The 24,373-nt window shown below is 45.1% G+C and overlaps 1 protein-coding gene across 1 annotated transcript in view; it reads right to left on the bottom strand.

The window, feature by feature from the left end:
* Positions 1-24,373, bottom strand: part of LOC124615580 (laminin subunit alpha-1-like) — a 1,154,169-nt gene that overhangs the window by 839,110 nt on the left and 290,686 nt on the right. The window contains exon 2 of the mRNA XM_047143565.1: positions 20,242-20,534. Within this exon, the coding sequence (XP_046999521.1) occupies positions 20,242-20,534 (293 nt within the window). The remainder of the gene's footprint in view (positions 1-20,241; positions 20,535-24,373) is intronic.

Here is a 24,373-nt window from a genome sequence, read left to right as displayed (position 1 = left end):
TTATGTCCCAAGAGTGAAACACGCCGGCGCTTCGGCGATGATTTGTATAGTCGTATCTTATTATCCCATCGGCTCCATTGTAACTCTGCAAGGCGCGTTACTGCCAAGGATTATGTGACCATCTTGGCAAACCAGGTCCATCCCACGATACAGTGTTTGTTCTCCTGTGGTGGTGCTGTGCGCCTCTCCTCACAGATCACACTACCCAGGTCTGGCTTTGTTAACACGAGGATGAACCGTCGCATGTACTCTGGCCACCACACTACCAGATATCTGTATTATTGAGCCTTCTTCATCTACTTTGGAGAGAAGAGTGCGGGATGGCTATCCACCAACATCACCATTACCTGGAATTCGCCACTATTTTGCAGGGAGAATTTTGTAAGATTCGCTTGAAAACCACGCAGGTCCTGTATTTATCCATTCCGTGACGACTGGAAGCGGTTTTGAAAGCCAACGATTTTCCTACGCCGTATTAGACACGGAAATGCGTTGTGTTTACGCTGTTTCCATATTTTTGTCCACTCCTTGTAGGCTTCCCATCGCTTCATCACTTCAGGTGAAAGCCGAAACTGGTTAGACGATAACGTGCTATTTTCTGCCTCATTCGTGGTGGATCGAAGCGATTGTCCTTTTCTGATAACTGCGTCGAGGGGACGTTCTCTTCTATATTCTTTCGGTAATTGTTAAGGAAAAGAGGCCAATTTGCCGCAGTCCACTAATCTTCTTTCCTAAAGAAGATATTGAAAGAAAAGGCTAATAAGACGTAATCTACTAAATATCCTTTAAATTTCATTTCACGTGCGCAGCGCAGGACTGACGGAAGAGTGCCAGTCGTTTTGGTCCATGGTGCCAGCTGTCCAGCTGCTGGAACGAACGGACAGTGTCTGAGGCTCGTGCTGTAGGTCAGATGAATTGTCAGAATGCGCCACTCGGCAGTGCGTGTGGAATGTAATGTACTATCGTACTGAAAAGTAACCGCATGGCCTGAATGTCGTTCCGTCTGATTATATGCAGCCCACAAAAAGTAGCTGTCTTGCAGGTCCTCTACTCTCCTCTCGGTACAGTCCTTTTACTACACAAAACGGTAACCACAAGTGACCCCTAGAAAACTCTGCTCTGTATGGCAATAACTTCAGATGTAAACGAATACCACGACACTACAAGTATCGGGGGAGAACTGAGACAGTCCTCAGCGGTTGTAAACTCAAATTTGTAACAATAAGTGACATTTCTAAAGGGTTATCATCTCATTAGTACTTGTCACAAATAATGACGTAGAGTCTAACGTATCAGTCATTCTTGTATTATTGGTCTCTACAAGATTTTGCAGCTATCTGTTAACCGTCGTTCGCTCAGCGAGTGCTTTTGCATGAACTGATCGATGAACTAACCGGTTAGAAATATGATGATAAACAACGTCAAGCACTTTGTCGTTACCTCGCCATCAGCAATGTATCACTAGTAATTTAACTATATTCACGATGGCTCGTTGACCTGTGTGCAGTCCGAAAACCACTTGTTATCTAACACAAAGTGATTTTAAAAAATGAAAGTTATTCATATATTGTAATACTCCATCAAAGGGTTGATGGTGATGGCGGACTAGCTTTAAACGGACGTGATATAGCACATTTTTAGCCAGTATCGGTTAGCAAATCTAAACTTGAAATTACCCGAAGAAAAATTTTGTACAGAACTGGGACGGCTATCCATCAAATAATGTCTCTGTTAACTAACCATGAAAGATGTTAAATACAGTTTAATTCCGAAGTAAAGAACTTAAAATGACGTGATATATGTGTTGACCGGTGATCTGAACCCAGCACCTAATCCGATTGTTATGTAAGCACAAACAAATACCTGATATCGAATTTTCTCAGCAGCAGCAAGATGTTCGAAACTGCAATGATGAAAAAATGAATAATGACTGCCTTCCCGTGATTCGTACCCGGTGCCTATCGCCGTGGTTTTCTAGCCATGAATGGACATTAAATATAGGTTTCGTTCGCCAATAGCGCATGTTTGAACTAGAAATGACGTGACGAAAAATGCAGTGAATGCTGGAAATAGAACCCCGCACGTATCGTCGTTGACTACACACGCAGACACGTTAACTGTCGGAATTCTTTCTCACCAGCAGCTAGGAGTGGCATGTTTGAACCTGAAATTACCTGACGAAAAGATTTGTTTCTCACTGGGAATCCTAACCGTCACATACTGTTATTAACAATAAATTTAGAGACTTTAAAAATTTCCACCAGGAGTTGGACATGCTGATGTTAAAGCTTGAAAGAATGTTATGAAAATATTTGTGTCGAACTAGAATCGTAACCCTGACACGCGCCTTACTTGGCGACCTTGAGGAATTTGGAATCTTGTACAAACAACAATTTGATAGCGCTAAGTCGTCGGCGATCAAATCCCCCGAAAGGGTAGATCCTAGTTCGAATCTCAAATCAGAAGCAATGTATTCAACACCTCAGGCTGAAATAAAAGAAAGAATACGTGCCCTGTGACATGTCGTTTGGTTCTGCAACTAAAATAAAAATGCTAATGTAAGAAAGGTTACTGATGACCTCCGCCGTGGCCCAACCTAACCTGTAGTGGGTAGGGAAGGGACATCACGTTTAATGTAAATCTGGAACCATCGTGGAATCGTATCTTCTTCGTTTGGTGTAACGAGGGATAAATAACAAAACTAGTGCCTATTAAAAACTTTTGCCTGAAGTTGGAATCGAACCCTGACGCTATTTACACCAACTTAGCATCAAGGCCCCAGACTGCTGAACCCCACATACGGCTGGACCATGATTTTGTAGCAGCACAGATGCGCCACAGTGGATGACAATTCTGTCATCCTGCCTTACTGCAATCGATTGCAGTTTCTTCAACACATCCATTTCTTGCTCGATAGAATTGCCATTACCCAGATGTCTTAGCTATTCATCGCGTACATTCAACTTGATTTTTTAGCTATTCAAGAACATCAAAACAGGTATCTTCAACGAAATTTATAGCAACTGTGGTTTTTTTTTTAGCAAGAAATGAGTGTTCTGGATTGATTTCATGGGCCCCGAACATCAAAAACGCTTTCGATACTGATATGTGTCACCAGGAAGTGACGACGTAGTTCAAAATGTTTCAAATGGCTCTGAGCGCTATGGGACTTAACATCTGAGGTCATCAGTCCCCTAGAACTTAGAACTACTTAAACCTAACTAACCTAAGGACATCACACACATCCACGCCCGAGGCAGGATTCGAACCTGCGACCGTAGCGGTCCCTCGGTTCCAGGCTGAAGCGCCTAGAACCGCTCGGCCACACCGGCCGGCGAAGACGTAGTAAGCTAAGGCCAGGAAAAGTCCTGACCCGCGGCTTAGAATGTTTCACAAAGCTATTTCCACTGTCCATACATTTGATACTTTTCTGAAAACGGACACCAGATCAAGCGTCCAGTTACTATCGTCTCTTCGTACATTTCATGAAATGACTTGATTACCGGTTTAGAAGATGGTGAAGCGTTAAAAACTTCATTTCTTGCTTAGCTGATTTATAGGACACAGGAATCCTTTGTAAAGGGTTAAAATTTACTCATGTTATCAAAAGTGCTCGGAGAAAGATAGTGACAATGTAGGAAAATAGATAGACTCTCTGTGTGGGGAAGTGACATTTTTGTTTGCGCATCTTTCGCTCTATTTCAAAACTGGCCTTACGTTTGAAACTCACCTCATACTACGAAGAAGTTCCTCATTCACTTGCTCTTTGTAATATCACACACCGAAAGACAACAGGTAAAATGTCACGTAGACAGTCGCGCAGTTACTTAGAGAGCGTGCTGAAAAGAAAGGCCTCCGAATTTTTTATGTGAAAAGTCTTAAAGGTTATTAAATAAAACAAACGTTATTAACATTCTACCTCTATATTCTTCATGTCAACATGTTTGTATCCATCTGCCGATAAAGGGCTTCGAACAGCAGCGTGTAACATGGCGCTGTGTAAAATACCTATGTCGGAGCGTTATAACAGCGTGCTGTAATCGAGTTTCGAATTCCAAGAGGTCATCCACAACCCGGAGCACACACTTCTTCAGCGTGATAATGCCGGACCATACATGAGCACATCTGGCGCGTTGGATTGAGTGTCATCGATCATCGCCCATACTAGTCGCGACTTACACCCCACCTCCCAGATTTCAGACACACTGATCGCTACCAATCGATGAATGTCGATACAGTATCAACCAAAACACCGTTAATTAAAAGTAACGCCAGAACTACGGACCGCAGCAAAACATACGTAGTTCTGGTGTTACTTTTAATTAAGAAATGCCAAGAAAGGAAGGAAAATATATTTGCTTAACAAGAGTGATAGGGCACAAATCGCAGAATATCTGAGTGACCACCATCAAACGTTCATTTCTGAGGAAGAGGATGTGGAACATAAATGGAAAAAATTCAGAAACATCGTCCAGTACGCCTTAGATAAGTTCGTACCGACTAAGGTCCAAAGCGAGGGGAAAGATCCACCGTGGTATAACAATCATGTACGAAAGGTACTACGGAAACAAAGAAAGCTTCATCATAGGTTTAAGAGTAGTCGAATCATAGCTGATAAGGAAAAGCTGAACGAAGCGAAAAAGAGCGTAAAGAGAGCAATGAGAGAAGCATTCAACGAATTCGAACATAAAACATTGGCAAACAATCTAAACAAGAACCCTAAAAAGTTTTGGTCATATGTAAAATCGGTAAGCGGATCTAAATCCCCTATTCAGTCACTCGTTGACCACGATGGCACCGAAACAGAGGACGACCGAAGAAAGGCAGAAATACTGAATTCAGTGTTCCGAAACTGTTTCACTGCGGAAAATCGTAACACGGTCCCTGACTTCAGCCGTCGCACGGACGCCAAAATGGAAAATATTGAAATAAACGATATCGGAATTGAAAAACAACTGCTATCACTTAGTAGCGGAAAAGCATCCGGACCAGACGAGATACCCTTAAGATTCTACAGTGATTATGCTAAAGAACTTGCCCCCTTTCTATCAGCAATTTATCGTAGATCGCTGGAAGAACGTAAAGTACCTAGCGACTGGAAGAAAGCGCAGGTCGTTCCCATTTTCAAGAAGGGTCATAAATCAGATGCGAATAATTATAGGCCTATTTCGCTTACGTCAATCTGTTGTAGAATAATGGAACATGTTTTGTGTTCTCGTATTATGACGTTCTTAGATAATACAAATCTCCTTCATCATAACCAACATGGATTCCGCAAACAGAGATCATGTGAAACTCAGCTCGCCCTATTTGCCCAAGAAATTCACAGTGCCGTAGACACTGGCGAGCAGATTGATGCCGTATTCCTGGACTTCAGGAAGGCATTTGATACGGTTCCGCACTTACGTTTAGTGAAAAAAATACGAGCCTACGGAATATCGGACCAGGTTTGTGACTGGATTCAGGATTTCCTAGAAGAAAGAACACAACATGTCATTCTTAACGGTTCAAAATCTGCAGATGTAGAGGTAATTTCGGGAGTACCGCAGGGAAGCGTGATAGGACCTTTATTGTTTACAATATACATAAATGACTTAGTTGACAACATCGGTAGCTCCGTGAGGCTATTTGCAGATGACACGGTTGTCTACAAGAAAGTAGCAACATCAGAAGACTCGTACGTACTCCAGGAGGACCTGCAGAGGATTAATGCATGGTGCGACAGCTGGCAGCTTTCCCTAAACGTAGATAAATGTAATATAATGCGCATACATAGGGGCAGAAATCCATTCCAGTACGATTATGCCATAGGTGGTAAATCATTGGAAGCGGTAACGACCGTAAAATACTTAGGAGTTACTATCCGGAGCGATCTGAAGTGGAATGATCACATAAAACAAATAGTGGGAAAAGCAGGCGCCAGGTTGAGATTCATAGGAAGAATTCTAAGAAAATGTGACTCATCGACGAAAGAAGTAGCTTACAAAACGCTTGTTCGTCCGATTCTTGAGTATTGCTCATCAGTATGGGACCCTTACCAGGTTGGATTAATAGAAGAGATAGACATGATCCAGCGAAAAGCAGCGCGATTCGTCATAGGGACATTTAGTCAGCGCGAGAGCGTTACGGAGATGCTGAACAAGCTCCAGTGGCGGACACTTCAAGAAAGGCGTTACGCAATACGGAGAGGTTTATTATCGAAATTACGAGAGAGCACATTCCGGGAAGAGATGGGCAACATATTACTACCGCCCACATATATCTCGCGTAATGATCACAACGAAAAGATCCGAGAAATTAGAGCAAATACGGAGACTTACAAGCAGTCGTTCTTTCCACGCACAATTCGTGAATGGAACAGGGAAGGGGGGATCAGATAGTGGTACAATAAGTACCCTCCGCCACACACCGTAAGGTGGCTCGCGGAGTATAGATGTAGATGTAGATGTAACGGTGTTTTGGTTGATACTATATCGATTGGTACCGATGTGAGTGTCTGACTTCTGACGGTTTGGGTGTTAGCACCATCTGATTTTCATCTGTTTCCAAAACTTAAAGAACACCTACGAGGACTTAACTTTGATAGTGATGAATCAGTGCAAGCAGAGGTGAGGTTATGGCTCCGCCAACGAAGCCAAAATTCTACAGCGACGGCATTAAAAAAGTGGTCTCCCGTTGGGAGAAATATGTTCAACGCCTCGATGACTATTTTAAGAAATAAATATGTAGATATGAAGAATAAAGATGAGGATGTTAATAATGTTGATTTATTTAAAAAGCTTATGAGTTTTCACATAAAAAACGAGGTATTACTTTTCAGCACGCCCTCGTATTTTCTTGGCCAAAATACAATTGTAAGATTAACCACTAGTCAAATATATGTTCCGCATGAAAATTATTTATAGCTTCAACGGCAGTTGTTATTGATTTTCTGTTTTTTATTCTATGGCTTTCATTGAACCGTTCTAGTCTAGTCTATGTTTACATTTGTTATTCAATAACACAATACTGTTTAATAATTATTCAATAGCACAGTACTTGTACAAGGCTATGCTCAAGAATTATGACGTTCTTGGAAAATGAACATCTAGCCTACAAAAATCAACATGGATTCCGCAAACAGATCATGCAAAACTCAGCTCGCCCTGTTCCTCCACGAGTTCCACAGCGCAGTGGAAAACGGCTCTCAGGTTGATGCCGTGCTCCTTGATTTCAGTGAGGCATTTGACACAATCCCACATTGCTGTTTAATGAAACAAAATGAGAGCGTACGGAGTATCGGAGCAGACCTGCGATTGGATTCAAGACTTTCTTGCAGACAGAACTCAACACGTCGCTCTTAATGGAACTAAATCGACAGTTGTAAAGGTAATATGCGGAGTACCACAGGGAAGTGTGATAGGACCGTTGCTGTTCACAATACATATATAAATGATCTAGTAGAAAGCGTCGGATGCTCTTTAAGTGTATTCGCAGATGATGCAGTTGTTTATACCAAAGTAGCAACGCCAGAAGATAGTAAGAATTTGCAGAACGACCTGCAGAGAGTTGATGAATGGTGCAGGCTCTGGCAGTTGACCCTGAACGTAAATAAATGTAACATATTGCGCATACATAGGAAATGAAATCTACTACTGTAAATCTACACCATTGATGGCAAACAGCTGGAGACAGCGCCTGCCGTAAAATATCTAGGCGTAACTATCCAGAGCGACCTTAAGTGGAATGACCATATAAAACAGATAGTGGGAAAAGCAGACACCAGGCTCAGATTCATCGGAAGAATCTTAAGGGGATGTAACTCATCCACGAAAGAAGTGGCTTATAAGGCGCTTGTTCGCCTGATTCTTGAGTATTGTTCATATATCTGGGATCCCTATCAGGTAGGACTGATAGAGATAGGGCAGATCCAACGAAGAGCGGCGCGTTTCGTCACGGAATCGTTTAGCTGGCAAAAGAGCGTTACGAAGATGCTAAACAAACTCCACTGGCAGACTTTACAAGAGAGACGTTGTGCATCACGGAGAAATTTACTACTGAAGTTTTGGGACAACAATTCCCCCCCCCCCCTCCCCCCCACATACATCTCGCGTATTGACCACGAAGAGAAAATTCGAAAAATTAGAGCCAATACAGAGGCTTACCGACAATCAGTCTTCCCACGCACTATTCGCGAGTGGAACAGGGTTCGAGGGATAAGATAGTGGTACCGAAAGTGCCCTCCGCCACACACCATTAGGTGGCTTGCGGAGTATGACGTAGATGTAGATGTTTATTATTATACAAGGATATATCATCATATGAGGGTGAGTCAAATAAAAACCTTAAATTTGTAATAACAAATCGAAATTTCGCGCCGTTATCCTGTTAAGTTGGTAAGCGTGCTACAAACAGCGTGCAGAATGGCCTGCAGGTGGCAGCATAGTGCAGATGCACACATACCGTCGCAGTATCAGTGTAAAGATGGCCGCCCCACTTTCGACTTGCACTCGGGAAGAATAGCGTTCTCTTATTCTGTTTTTTTTGTAGTGATGGTGTGAAACCTATTGAAATTCATCGACGAATGAAGCTTCAGTACGGTGATGGATGTTTCTCACAGCAGCAAGTTTACGAATGGAGTAGGAAGTTCGCAAGTGGTGTGACTTCAGTGGAAGATGCTCCTCGTCCAGGTCAGGCACAACGTGTTGTGACTCCACAGAGCATTGCAGCAGCTGAAGCCATAGTGAAGGAAAACCGCTGACTGACACTGAATGACATTACAGCATGTTTAGAGATTAGTCATGGGTCAGCACACCACAGTGTGCATGATGTGCTCCAGTTTCACAAAGTGTCTGCAAGATGGGTGCCACAGCAGCTGACTCCTGAAATGAGAGAACGACGTAATGATGCTTGTGAAGAACTCCTTCGGCGCCTTGAAGGAGAAAGTGATGGCTTCCTTGCAAGAATCGTTACTTGGGACTGCTTGCAAGAATCGTTACTTGGGACGAAACCTGGGTTCACTTCCACCAACCGGAAACGATGAGAGCGACCAAGGAATGGCGCCATTCATCACCAAAATAAAGAAGTTTCGAACAGAACCATCAGCAGGGAGGGTTATGCTGACTCTCTTCTGGGACGAAAAAGGCGTCGTTTTGGAGCATTACATGCCTAGAGCGACCACTGTAACCAGTGCATCATACACAGATCTCCTTAAAAATCATCTGCGGCCTGCAATCAAATCAAGGCGACGTGGATTGCTGTCAGCAGGTGTCCTTTTGCAACATGACAATGCAAGGCCCCCCATTGCCCGTACAACAGTTGCAACAATCACAGACCTGTATTTTGAGTGTCTTACTCATCCACCATACTCACCAGACCTTGCTCCAAGCGATCTCAATATGTTTGGGCCACTCAGAGACGCAATGGGAGGAAAGAAGTTCCGTTGTGATGAAGCGGTACGCCACGCGGTGCGTGAGTGGTTGCGCGGACTACCAAAAGAATTTTTTTCTAAAGGAATTTATGCACTTTGTAAGCGCTGGAGGACTTGCATTGAACGTGGGAGAGATTATGTTGAAACGTGATACAGCTTTGTACCACCTCTGCACAATAAATAATATTTAAAAAAATACTTAAGGTTTTCATTTGACTCACCCTCGTATGAAGGTTTATTTGCTCTTCTGTTTTCCCAATACTTCTCCATTCTTTCAGATATTTTCTTTCTTCGTCTGTAATCACTCTTCCTGTACGCCTTTATATTGGTCTTCGTTTGTAGTCTAGTTTGAATGTCTTGCAGTATTCTTGATTTCTCTGTTTTGTTTTTTAGGCCGTCTACTGTAATTTGGAGTTCTATCGTATCTTCCTTAATTTCTGTGATCCATTTAATACTGCCCTTACTGTTGCAAAATTTTTCAATTTTTTACGGTGTCCTCGTCAAGTGTCGAAAGAATGAGATACATTTATTCTCGATCGTGATCGTTACAGATTCTATTTTCTTGTGTAATATTCTCCAATGCTCATTTACTCGATATTATTTATTTATGCATGTCGTAATTATTCTTCTTTCCGTCTTTAGCATTTTGTCGACTGCTGCTGTATCAGTTGTTATGAAAATGGTTTCAGCTGCGTATGTTTTTTCTGGTTTTGGAACTGTTTTATAACGTTTTAATTTAGTATCTACGGATAGACTTTTTTGTTGTTATCATGTTTTATTGCGGAGCTTGTAAGAGGATTCTTAAGAGCAGAAATAAAGCTCGGCGAGACGGGAAGTGGAGAGAGACGGCGGCCGAAGAGCGTTCACCCGCGTTGCGGCAAGTGCAGCCGCGCGACAGGAGCGCATGTCCGCCGCTAATTGGCAGCGGCGTGCCGGGGCTGTGCAGCGCGGGAAGCTCGCCTCACTAGGAGAAATAATTGCAACCTGTCACAGAGGACTGGCTGCAGCGAAGCTAGACTGGTGTGCAGGAGTAAAGGACGAAAGTAACTTTCGCTTGATTTGTCAGTGCCAAGTAACATAGCTCGGTGACACTCGGACCATACGTGGAAAGGAATCCTTCAGTATAGTACAGGCGGCAGCTGAAAGAAGTACGTAGCAAGGCGAACAGAAATGACACTTGTATTCAGAGACAATGAGTAGACTGGGGTCACGGAGTTTTACGATGGTCCCCTGGACAATACAAAAGGCGGTGCATGGTTCCTAATAGGGTGCGTGGCCGTCACGGACAGAAATGCATGCTCTGCAACAAGCACCCGTGCTCTCCACAAGGTTGGCACGGAGTAGTTGTGGTGTTAGGGCATGCCATTCCTTCGGCAGCGCGGCTGAGAACTGGTGGATGGTCGCTGGTGCATGTTGAGTGCCGCAGTACGTATCCACAGCGCATCAAATATGTGCTCGATGGGAAGTCTGGGAAAGCGGCAGGCCAGTCCATAAGCCGAATAGCCTCTCGCCGCAAGACTTGCTGTCCTGTTCGATGCGGCCGAGCATTGTCGTCCTTAACAATGAAGTCGAGACCGAATGCACCCCTGAAAAGACGCACATAGGCAAGGAGTATAGTGTCACATTACCGTTGACTGGTGAATGTATCATGTTCAAAGATTCGAACACCAATAAGCCCATGGAACATTATGGCTTCCCACCCCATACCACGTGGACAACCAAATGTTCTAGGGTGCATTACGTGTTCCCATTTCCCGCAATATGAGGGCACGTCCAGCGTTATCGAACATGTTAAAAAAAAATGGTTCAGTGGCTCTAAGCACTATGGAACTTAACATCTGAGGTCATCAGTCCCCGAGACTTAGAACTACATAAACCTAACTAACCTAAGGATATCACACACATCCAAGCCGGAGGCAGGATTCGAACCTGCGGCCGTAGCAGCAGCGCGGTTCCGGACTGAAGCGCCTAGAACCGCTCGGCCACAGCGGTCGGCTGAGCATGTTCGACAATGTTCTTCTGACCACTTCCCACCATATCAAAGTACGTCCAGTATTTTCGGACAGCCCTGGGCCTGGACCCATCTTCTGTTGGCAGCAAGGATTTCTCGTATAAATTACAAATTTTTTTCTTGTAATGCAACAGAATCATCATTTCCTTCTTGACAATAGGTTCTACATTACATACAAGGTCTTTACACTTTACTTACTTGGGGAATCGTTTTACTTTACATATTACAACATGGCTCATTTTTAGCTTGTCACATATCAATGATGCATGCCCCATGCCGTAATATTTAAAGCAAAATATTTACTCAAATAGCTGTATAATGTAGAAGCTTCTGTAATCACGAAAGTCATAAATACTCCGTTATATTATAGAACAAATGAGCAAAACTTTTTGCCGACGCTGACAGGTCCGTAACTAGTTACGTTGATATAAATCATTCATTCAGAACCTCCGGTTCTATGCTCTCCTTACCGCATCATGTGCCTACAACGCCACCAAGCTGCATTAAGTGTAGAGCTGCGCAGTGTTCATCGCTGCAGACATTCTTACTTCTCTCACTCCATGCGCTAACTTAATAGGATAAAAACAGTCGGTAAGAATAGTGCCAAGGATCCTCTACCACACACTCTACAACGAGTTAAGAAGTTTGCGTGTCTCTAGAAGTAGAGAGAAGAAGTAGGACGGCAGCACGACAGGCACTGAAAATTCACTTTCGTCGTGGAGCCATGCACGGAGGTTCTAAAATCTTAGCCGGCCGTTGTGGCCGAGCGGTTCTAGGAGCTTCAGTCCGGAACCGCGCTGCTGCTACAGTCGCATGTTCATATCCTGCCTCGGGGATGGATATGTGTGCTGTCCTTACGTTGGTTAGGTTTAAGTAGTTCTAAGTCTAGGGGACTGATCACCTCAGATGTTTAGTCCCATAGTGCTCTAGTGCTCAGAGCCATTTGAACCATTTTGAACCTAAAATCTTAAGGCGACTTGTCATGATAAACCAGATATCAAAGTCTGGCATAAACTGCTATTTCTTTAGGCTTATTCAGTAGCCGAGAGATTAAAAAGAAAGTGATCCGGTAACAAACTGAAAATGTGAAATGAAGGTGGATGAGACCTGCAGCCAGGCGAATCGATGGCAGACGGGCGAAGCAAGTTTGTTCCTGCCGAGAGAGATGCGCAGAGGTACGACACTGGGCTCGCATTCCCTGGCTATCCAGATGAAGGTTTTCTTAGATACCTCTGACTCTCTGTACATGAATGACAGAATGGTTCCTTTGAAACGGTGGGTCTGATAATGTTCGTCGAACCGAGCTAGTGCATCTTCCCCAATGATCTCGACAGGTCGTAAAAACCCCTTTCATAGTTCCTTTTTACCATTATTCGCTGGATTAGGAGAGACGTGGAAGATGGAGACAACGAGCTAATGGAGATGCGTTCATAACCGTGCTAGTGAACGCTGTCGCCAGGACACCAGCCGGCAAAGATGAAAGTGAAGATCGATTAGTAGGCGCTGGATCCGGCGCCCCTATCTCGAGAGAGGCCAGAGACTCACCCACAAGCAACTTGCCGCCAACGCCCTCTCGACAGCAAGTATTTAGGCCGCTGCCGCGGGGCCTCACTTACTCAATCATCCCGGCGTCTGTCAGTTTACTCACAGAGCGGGTCTAGTTCGTCACAGGCTACGACAGTACATAGCGACCAGTTAAGTGTACTATACTGTGACTATTACTAATGAGCTTGTACCACAAACATTATCAAATGGTTGAAATAGCACTGAGCACTACGGAACTTAACATCTGAGGTCATCAGTCCCCTACAACTTAGAACTACTTAAACCTAACTAACCTAAGAACATCAGACACATGCATGCCCGAGGCAGGATTCGAACCTGCAACCGTAGCGGTCACGCGGTTCCAGAGTGAATGGACTCTATCCAAGTTATGTAAACGTTCCAGTTCATGTAAATAAAGAACCGAATTAATCCACGTCTGTACTTGTGGTGTAGAAAGAGGATACGGGCCACTCGTAACAACACCCTCTCCCTTGCTGTACAAGAGAGAGATTAACCCTTTTAGCTAAAGATAGTAACGCTTGGAAATATGAAACGCCATTCATACTATTTCCAATGAAACATTGCAGAAATTTGAAATACCGAAATGTACAACAGCTGCATTACCATCGAGGTTGCACGGAGGAGTTTCGTAGCATAGTGACCACTGGAGATCCCGCGCTAATGACCCCTGTATCGATGGAACGGTAACTATAATCTTCGCTCTTTCTCGTCAGGGGTAGCGGAGCACAGGCCAGCTGATTAGGTGGTTGGCGGAGCCGGTGTCAGTTTGCAGGCCCCGCGCTGTAACGGCCGAGAGCTGCGGGCAGTAATTAGGCGAGGGAGTCGGAACGGTCCGCCCCCGGGGCCCGACGCTCAGCTGGCGCCCGAGTGGCCCCGTGTGCCGAGCCGGCCGCGCCCCGCCTGGACCCTAAGCCGATTAAGCGGTCCCGGCGGCCGCCGCGGATCCCAGCTGTTGACTCACGGGAAAACACTTCCGGCCAGAGCTGGCGGCCGTCCAAGGGCGGGCCGGGCCGCGCCGCGCCGGGCCGTCTGCGCCGGCGTCGCTGACGTGTCCGCAGGGAAGCAGCTGCCGACTGCCGGCCACGGGGGGACGCACAAAAACTGCGCCCAGTAAAACTAGCTCCCGTACAACAGAGAAAACAGTGGTCCTGGAAACTAGGCGAAGGCTTGTCCGTACCGCGAGAGTGGTCATCCATCGGAAGCACTCCTTATGAAGCGGCAGCAACTTTGAAAGTCATTGATTGCATAAACATCACTCGTTATACGACTTTGTGTTTATGGGTTCGATATGGAAAAGTCAAAGTGTTGCGTTACACCTCGCCTGCTCACAGTTTTTGCCAACAAGTGGAACTCAATGTAGGTGATGCCTTCCAAGGCCTGACTCGAACCTACTTGCAGGCGTGACGTAAGCAGCCACTTTGAACACTGTTTAATCGAAGCTGGGGGGGGGGGGGGGGGGGGAGGAGAGGAGGAGATGCACACGCCCCACACCATTACTCACCTTCCATTAGCGTTAACAGTCCCCAGCAGGGTCCATGGATTCATGGGGTTGTCTCCATACCCGTACACGTCCATCTGCTCGGTACAATTTGAAACGAGACTCGTCCGACCAGCCAGTATGTTTCCAGTCATCAACAGTCGAATGTCGGTGTTGATGGGCCCAGGCTATGCGTAAAGCTTTGTGTCGTGCAGTCATCAAGGTTACACGAGTAGACCCTCGGCTCCGAAAGCGCATGCCGATGATGTTCCGTTGAATGGTTCGCACGCTGACGCTTGTTGCTGGTCCAGCATTGCATTCTGAAGCAATCCCTTCAATCGTCGTTAGTCCCGTTCTTGCAGGATTTCTTTGCGGCAGCAGCGATTTCGGAGATTTGATGTCTTACCGGGTTCCTGATATTCACGGTACACTCGTGAAATGGTCGTACGGGAAAATCCCCAATTGAACGCGCTACATAACATCCCTTTTCTGGAGACTGGAGACAGATAAAGACCTCCAAGGTAAGTACCTACGCAGCAGCGTAAGGTGTAATACGCACAGAACGCAAAATCATAGCGACCTGTACTTTGAGAATTTCGCTCAGTGTCATACTGAGACGCCAATATCACAATGAGTGTGATGGCTGGCGAGATGATAGGCACTTCATCATCAAGCTCTAACGTAAAAATCAGTTCCTTTAATCAATGCTCTGTAAAATCGCGTAAGAAAGACTAAAGGGAACGCGGTTGATGATTCAAATGGTTCAAATGGCTCTGAGCACTATGGGACTTAACAGCTGAGGTCATCAGTCCCCTAGAACTTAGAACTACTTAAACCTAACTAACCTAAGGACATCACACACATCCATGCCCGAGGCAGGATTCGAACCTGCGATCGTAGCGGTCAAGCGGTTCCAGACTGTAGCGCCTTTAACCGCACGACCACCCCGGCCGGCCCGCGGTTGATGTTCTGGCACTGCCACAGCTCGACCAGCGGACTGACCAGCATCCTCCCTCCGCAGGCGCGTATAGCTGCGCCGGGCAGCGCCGCCAGTAGCCACGCGCACTGTGACAACAACAACTGTACATATCATAATTTTTTCTTCTGATTTTCGATAAATTAGTGTAAGCGATGTTCTGATTTCATTTCTTTTTTCTTTTCTTGTCACTATGTTAAAGAAACTGTAAACAATTTTCGATGTGAATATTAATGTTTATGTCAAATTGCAAGCAATATTATAACAAAATGGAAATGTAAGAAATGTTGAAACTGTTGTAAGATGTTAAAGTTGTAATTGTGCGCCTGGTCCATACGTAGGCAATGTATTAGGATATGTGGAATGCAAAACCTTTGGTGAATACCCTGTCTGTAGGGGAGCGGTAAAAGGTGGATGGCAGGCGAGCGCGGGAAAATGCACACGGGCGCTGCACGGCATAACGGGCTCAGCAGAGTTAGTCGGAGTTGGGCACCGGTCTGAGAAACACGCTCTGGATCGAGGAGGCTCTTCTGGAAAACGTGATTTCATTGAGCCTCGGATGTGCCATTTCCCACGACTATACAGCATGGCTATATTCCATAGGCACTAAATGGAATAGTATTGCGACGCTAAGAAGAAGCAAAGTGCCGATATATCAAGAGTCATAGCTGTGATTGTATGTGTGCTTCGCGCCTCGCCATCTCGCCGCCCGCCAACCGCCGCATCGACACGAACAGGTTGAAACTTTTCGTACTGTATTCGTGTGGACCAGTGTTACTTTTGTTCCTGACTGTTCAATAACAACTTAACTTTTACCAGGACTGTCCTATCATTTAATTATCCTCATCACTAACCTAGACAGGGTCCTTTCCACATGATGTGCAATCCGAGTGTCCCGAAATGAAGATTTAAAGTTTATGTTAATAATAACTACCTGCAGACCAATCTATGTTAAAATGATGTTTAAAGAACTTTGTTGTTAATGAATATATAGGTCTGGCAAAATTGGAATATAATGTTGAAATTGGTTTAGCAATGAAGTTTAATTATTTGAGGCACATAAAATGGTAATTAAATGAGCAGGAAATAAGACAAAAAGAGTAGTAGATCATATATTGGAAATCTTGAGTGCTTCATGATCTCAATAATTAAAATTTCAGTACAGTGATCATAACAGTTTCAGGGTCCCCCCCCCCTTTTTTCTTTTCTATTCATTTAAATTCTGAAGTGTACTGAACTGATTTGACCAGCAAAGTTAAAGTCAATATAAAACCAAAATTTATTAGTGTTTTACCTTTTCCAAAATTGACATTGTATGTGTGTTTCGAAAGTGCTATTTCTAGGGTAACCTATGCCCGATTTTAATCAGATCAATGGACAGTACGAAGTTTGTAGTAAACATTATAGTGTATTGCTGTGTATTTATGGCTTGTCCATATTAGTACGGAAAGTGAAATTATTAGTTCAGTAGATTTTCTGGTTCTAAAAGTTACCATACTATGCAGTGTTAGTACGTGTTGTTTTGTATGAAAGTACAGCATCTTGTACAGGGATGAAACTCAGTTAATGCCTAATTAGGCTGGCGACCGTTTTATTAACAAATTGGTAGCATCTGCTGTGTTGTTTCTTGTCCGTCATAACGTGTAGTTGCACTTCGGGCTTTCTTGTTGTTACTGAGTGGGTGAAAGCCTGATTTTGCCTCCATTCTGGTACACGCGGTCAACATATATACCAAAATCCTTTCTTATAAGGTGAAGCCCGTCAACTTACCATAGTACAGGCTTTAATAAGTATCGTACGCAGTAGCGTAGTGCTACAGCTAATTTCTGTTCTTGCACTAAGAGAGGCCCTTGTGGCCCTAATCTGGATGGGCTAAATAAACACTAAAGAAAACAAATAAATAGTATATGTCAATCAACAACAGGCTTGAAAATCCTTGGTTAAGCTTATGCCTATCTGCTCCCATGTGATGTCATCAGTTTGTGTTTCGTACTGTATGTCAGAGGCCAAATCGGTATGCATGCGACAGCGTGCTTACCTAATATGCTCCAAAACGCCACGTACACAAAGGGGATTTTCCGGTGCTCATACCTTGGGTTCTATTGGTAGGCTCACGTGTTTTCGATAGCCCTTCGGCTAGGGACCATTCGTATACCCAACAGAAGTAGTGTAACCATCCTGCGGCACAGGGTCAAAGTATGAATACTACATACTTCCTCCCGCTTAGGCAAATGGAACAAATCGGTTGGTTCTTTTCCCAATTGAGGTGGTTTATGGTGGGCTTGATGAGACTCTTGGAGGCGCCTTTAGTTCATGGCCGGTTCCTCAGAAAGCCCCACAGAAATCATTTCTTACTATATTTTCGCCGTTACCAGCGGACTAAAACCCACCCCGAGTGTTTAAAGACGGATGGTTGAAATTTTTACCGTGTGTAGCTAAGATCCCTGTCACACACAAACGTGAAATTTTTTTCATGTCTTTATCCGTTTCCAGGATATAGAGGTTCACATTTATCCTAGTTATACATTTAAAATACGCACTTAAAATCAGTTGCGAGGCTAAAAACAGTTTATGAAGTGACGTAGCGTGGAATATTATGGAGTAAAGTGTCTTCGTTATCATCTGGGAACCATATGGTGCAGTACTGAAGCTCATGAAAATTTTTTTGCACGTAAAATCCGGTCTGAGGTGTAAAATTAGTTCTACAGTATTTCAATTTCGCGTAAGTAAACTAATTTTACTGAGCAACGCATTTGTTTTCATATGATTTACGTAGCGTGCTGCAACGGGGAAAAGAAGGAAACCGACGGAAAGATGCTCCTACTGGAGCACAAAAAATGCGAAGATGTTCCTTTATGTTTAAAAGATTCTGACTAATAAGTGGGGTACCAGCTGTCACATTTTACCTTCCTCAGCACCATTACAAATTTTCCCAAAAATTATTGCATCCAAACGTGTTCACGCATTTTTATGCTGAGAGAGAGACAGTGACAGCGCAAAGAGACGGAAAAGTAATAAATACTCGAAGATAGTAGACAGTGGTTGTGTTATGCAGTGAGTGAAGGAGATAGTGGTAGTGTGAGAGAATGGGAGGGACACAATGGCAGTGGAACATAGTTGACAGTGACAGGACAGCAGGAAAAATGCGAATAGCCAGTGCGAGGAGAAAGGAATAACAAAAAAAGTGGAAGTGGATGAGTGCCAGCAATAATGAGAGACGCAGTATATGACAGTGACAACGAGGAAGAGAGAAATTGTGACAGAAGAAGAGATGCAGTAGAAAGGAAGGAACGGTATATTAGCAGAAGAGTGGCCAAGAGGGAGACAGTAACAGCGAGATGGGCCAGTAGTAGTGCGACAGACGAAGGAGACTGTGGCTGGGAGACAGGAGCCAGTGAGGGATAGTGAGACACAAAGAGATATCGACAATGAGTTGGACTGGATGAGTGAGGGAAATGGGACAACTGCGAGTGGATGGTACGAGCGACTTACACCGATGGACTAGTGGGTGTGAGTGAATTACCGTTAGGGGAGCTCGAGGTGAGTTTCACATTCAAAAAAGCACGAGAATGTTCGCACCCCAAATTTTTTGGGGAAAATTTTGAAGGTGCTGTGGACGGTGGAAAGAGGCAACTCTTATCTCATTTTTCAGCCATAGCATTTTAAATAAACAGGAAGATGGTAAATGTATGGATAACGTCCTTGCCGCAGTGGTATCACCGGTTCCTGTCAGATCACCGAAGTTAAGCGTTGTTGGGCTGGGCTAGCACTTGGATGGGCGACCATCCGGTTTGCCGAGCGCTGTTGGCAAGCGGGGTGCACTCAGCCGTTGTGAGGCAAACTGAGGAGCTACTTGATTGAGAAGGTGACTCTAAATAACAAAAAGTGTGAGGTCATCCACATGAGTGCTAGAAGGAATTCGTTAAACTTCGGTTACACGATAAATTGTCAGTCTAATCTAAAAGCCGTAAATTCAACTAAATACCTAGGTATTACGATTACGAACAACTTAAATTGGAAGGAACACATAGAAAGTGTTGGGGGGAAGGCTAACCAAAGACTGCGTTTTATTGGTAGCACACTTAGAGAATGTAACAGATCTATTAAGGAGACTGCCTACACTACGCTTGTCCGTCTTCTTTTAGAATACTGCTGCGCTGTGTGGGATCCTTCCCAGATAGGACTGACGGAGTACATTGAAAAAGTTCAAAGAAGGGCAGCACGTATTGTATTATCGCGAAATATGGAAGAGAGTGTCACAGAAATGATACAGGATTTGGACTGGACATCATTAAAAGAAAGGCGTTTTTCGTTGCGACGGAATCTTCTCACGAAATTCCAATCAGCAACTTTCTCCTCCGAATGCGAAAATATTGTGTTGGCACCGACGTACATAGCGAGAAACGATCACCACGATAAAATAAGGGAAATCAGAGCTCGTAAGGAAAGATATAGGTGTTAGTTCTTTCCGCGCGCTATACGAGACTGGAATAATAGAGAGCTGTGAAGGTGGTTCGATGAACCCTCTTCCAGGCACTTAAATGTGATTTGTAGAGTATCCATGTAGATGTAGATGTAGAAGTAGCGGCTCCGGTCTCGCAAACTGACATGCAGTCGGGAGAGCGGTGTGCTGACCACATGCCCCTCCATATCCGCATCCAGTGACGGCTGTGGGTGAGGATGACAAGGCGGCCGGTCGGTAACGTTGGGCCTTGCAAGGCCTGTTGGGACGGAGTTTAGTTTTTTTTTTTCAGTAAATGTGGAGCAGTGCGAGCAGCAGCAGCCGGCGGCAGCCTGCCTACCTGCTTGAGGTCGAGCGTGAGGGTGACCCAGTTGAAGCGGTGCCCGCGCTGCAGGCTGGGGCTCTGCCACCAGCGCGGGCCGCCGCCGACGGCGCTGGAGGCGGGGTGTCTGCGCGCCGGGTCTGCGGCGGCCGCGTGGCAGACCCCGCACTGGGGGGCGCGCCCCCGCTCCGCCGGCCTGCAGTACAGCTCGGGCCCGCGGTCGCCGCACGTCGCGTTCGCCCAGACCTCGGCGCGCGCCGCCACGTTGAACACGTCCGGGAACAGCCCGCCGCCGCCGCCGCCGTCGCCGTCTGCGGACAACGAGCGGCGCGTCGGAGAACAGGCGCACTTTGTGTTAAAAATGTCCAACACTGGAACTGACAGCTGACGACTCTTTGCAACAATTTTAAGCCAAGTGTACGCTCTTCTGGAACTACTTTGCACATTAAAGCCTTGTGGTTGACCCGGAATCAAAACGTCATTTCGTATAAATGCTTTTATGGGCTTTGAGCCTTGGTGTGTTAAACTATAATTGTCAAACAGCGCAAAGAGTGAGTTCACCAAAAGCCTAATGTGGCGCACAACCAGAAGTCCGTGGAAGGTGAGCGCCTTGCCGGCTCGCATTGATTGATCGACCCTGTCGGCATGGTGTGATGGCTCTGAGCACTATGGGACTTAAGATCTGTGGTCATAAGTCCCCTATAATTTAGAACTACTTAAACCTAACTAACCTAAGGGCATCACACACATCCATGCCCGAGGCAGGATTCGAACCTGTGACCGTAGCGGTCACGCGGTTCCAGACTCAAGCGCCTAGAACCGCACGGCCACACCGGCCGGCCCATGGTGTGATCTTTGGGCTCGGTCGTTTGACGTCGCTTTTGGCCGCGACGGGCGTGTGGCGCTAGAGAGGGACAGCCAGAGAGCCGCGCGGCGCGGGACAATCGGAGGCGAGCGTGGTTGAGCAGGCCCGGGAACGACGCAGAGGTTGCGGTGTGTTGGACACGTTTTCAAGACCGAACCTCGCTTGTAGTGTGGGAACTGGACTCGGCCACATTACCCGAACCGAGTCGTGCGGCCCTGATTTGGACCTGTAAGGGATTTCATAAAAGATTTGGTGAGACTTGCTTGTCATGTTTTTGGTGCGCATATTATACTGATCCTTGCTTTGCAAGTATCGGCACCATGACCGGAAACTGTTGTCTTGCCAGCCAAAAGGTCCCCTCTATTTTAGTGCTGTTTAAGTAAACACGTGCCGGCCGGTGTAGCCGAGCGGTTCTAGGCGCTTCAGTCTGGAACCGCGCGACTGCTACGGTCGCAGGTTCGAATCCTGCCTCGGGCATGGATGTGTGTGATCTCCTTAGGTTAGTTAGATTTAAGTAGTTCTAAGTTCTAGGGGACTGATGACCACAGATGTTAAGTCCCATAGTGCTCAGAGCCATTTGAACCATTTGAACCTTACTTGACTGTTTAAGTTTATCAGTATCCTGTTAAGGGGTAATTTAAATGAGCTCTCCAGATTCAGTGAGCATATGTTAACGTACTAGTGTAGTTTAAATTTCTAAGCTAACTTGGTATTATGCTCTTCGCCCTCGTCCTTTAAGGTTACGTCAAGGACATTAGTTATTGATTGACCCTTGACTATTTTATTTCAATGTTTGTGAAATAGGCTATCATCGTAGTTATTTTACGTTTGAGGAATTAATGTTTGCCGTTTTCTCCCCCCCCCCCCCCCCCCCGTCCCTCCCCCTTTTCTCTGAAATTGTACAGTAGCACGGGCTCTAAGACCTTTGCTTCCAGTGTGTTATAGTGTAGTGCGTGCGGCACCCTGTCCAGCTCGCCCGCTTGCTGTGGGTTCTGGGCCCAGCCGCCTCTGGTCTGGGTCCAGTGGACCCCCCTTCTGCTACTTGAAGTTGCCCGTGCCTATGTGACGTCACCTGTTTTGAAAATGTGTCACGAAGGGGCGTTTCTGTTTGTATTTTATTTTGTTTTGAAAAAATTTGTGATATCCATTATTGGTTAAACTTTATCTCATAATTGCAGTCTTCTTTTGGGAGCTTTACTGTGTACAGAATTTAATTAACTTGCAAGTCACTTAATGCTTGGTTAAAGATTAATGTTGTTGTTTGAATAGGGCGTTTGCCCGTGCTTGTAAGGATTTTGAATTTTAAAGATAAAATTTTATTTGGCCAAAGAAAAGTTAATAAAATTGTTGTTGTTAACTGTGAGTGTTGCTTATGTGGCGCGGTCCTCCCGCTCAACAGCAACTGGCTGGTTAGGGTTGATTAACCACCACAGAAGGTGTGGTTTAGGCCAAAAGTAGTTCTGTCAAGTTTTGGAGCTGTATTTCGTACCACGACTTTGGACCAGTCAAGGACTGGGATTTCTACATTGCCGGTCAAGAAATTTTGCCATTTCTTCTAGATCAAGATGATGAATATGCTGTACACTCTTCCGTCTTCCAAGATGACAATAGCTACGTTCACAGGGCTGCAAGCATATGGTCCTGGTCTAACAAACACTGAGGCATCCCATCGCACTTTGACTTCCACTCTGAAGCACCCAATCTTAATCGCACGCAAAATGTTTGGCAGTCTTTCGAGCTCAATCCATGATTCGGCGTTTTGGGCAGTTCCGGCCTCACCATCTCTTCCTCTGCCTTTCCACAGTCCTTCTTTCAGGAGGATTGTATTCCACCGATGTTGAAGTGATTCTATGAGGCGAGACGTGCAATACACGCTCTTTGCAATCCTGCTTCCGTTGGATTACGTTTTCAGTTTTTTTTACTTTACTTTATTTCGCCTTTCCTGGTACAGCCTTGACAGGTCTAAGGAACTTCATTTCTGATGCCCTGTTTTGTTTCATTGTTCTTGTCGATCTTACTGTTCTATGTGCGAGTCATCCGGAGTTCAGCAGACATTTGTGCCTACCACACTTGTAGACTCACCACACAAATGACCGGGCAAGCGATTCCATGATCAGACAGAATCCAACGCAACCGTGCAACTGTTAAATAGATAATTATTCACGCTACTAAGCGTTAATGCAGCTGAAGTTTCATTATCTGCAGAATAAAGTTTAGTTCAATTCATATATTTCCAGATTAAAAGAGAAGGATAGTAGTATCTGTGTTACATTAGAAACACCGTCATAGTTAGACAGTAATTCAGTAATCCTCTGACGATATTCAGTTTTCATGAAATGGGTCACCTCACCAGAACGTCGTGGGAAGAAATGGAGCGAGAAAAAACTATTTTAAAATTTATTTGCTCCCAGTCAATACTGTTGAAGTTAGACCGATTTACAATGAGTTTCATCAAAAATAAAACTAGCGATACACACATAATATTAAGATTTTTCTCACTCACCAGAGTGATAATATCAGGATTTGTAAACGCTGCATCTATGCAGAAGGCAACTGAAAGCTCTCTGAAAGACAGTAAATTAAGTCTTAAGTCACTTGCTAAAGTATGGGCGACTCACAAAAAGGGGCATATACTGGATAACATCGACATTTGATCCCAGTGTGATAGAGAACTAACGACAGAAAGCCATCAGAAGTTGCGAAACAGACTTTCAAATCGGCAAGCAAACATTAAACGCGACACTTACTGCAAAACAGCTAAAGGAACACCAAGTGTAAGCAGAGCACCGAGCAGCGACTCTCCAACGATGAGACACAAACCGACACGATGCACTCTCCCCCAGAATTGGCTACTGACTGCGTGCTCTCATGCAGCTCTCAAAATTACCGTAAGAGGAGAGATAATTGCAACGTTTGCCACAGTGACAATTGCAAATATCCCTCTCCCTTTATGCGTGCGGGGAAAGCTTGCAAAAGTTTCTCTTCTTGTACTCGTATTCTGTGTCCACAAACAAAAAGTTGACAGTGTACTGGCCCTCGTCTTACGACCGACGGAATGATGTCTGGGCGTGTAAACACAGCTCGCTTCCCATGCTGTTTACGGAAATACAGTGGTGACTCTATTCTCTGCTTCCGCTTTTAGAACAGCCTGCGAGCTTCTGTTGGAAACACTCGGGAGCTCATGTGGCTCGCACTGCTTTGAATGACATACTCCGGCTCAAGAGATACACCCAAACCAGCTTGCCTCGTGCGACCACTGCCCATGGGAGTCCCCCGCGGTAAACC

The sequence above is a fragment of the Schistocerca americana genome, chromosome 5, assembly GCF_021461395.2.
Source record: "Schistocerca americana isolate TAMUIC-IGC-003095 chromosome 5, iqSchAmer2.1, whole genome shotgun sequence".
NCBI classification, from domain to species: Eukaryota; Metazoa; Arthropoda; class Insecta; order Orthoptera; family Acrididae; genus Schistocerca; species Schistocerca americana.
The sequence above is the reverse complement of the archived record's forward strand: the minus strand, read 5'-3'. Positions and strand labels throughout refer to the sequence as shown.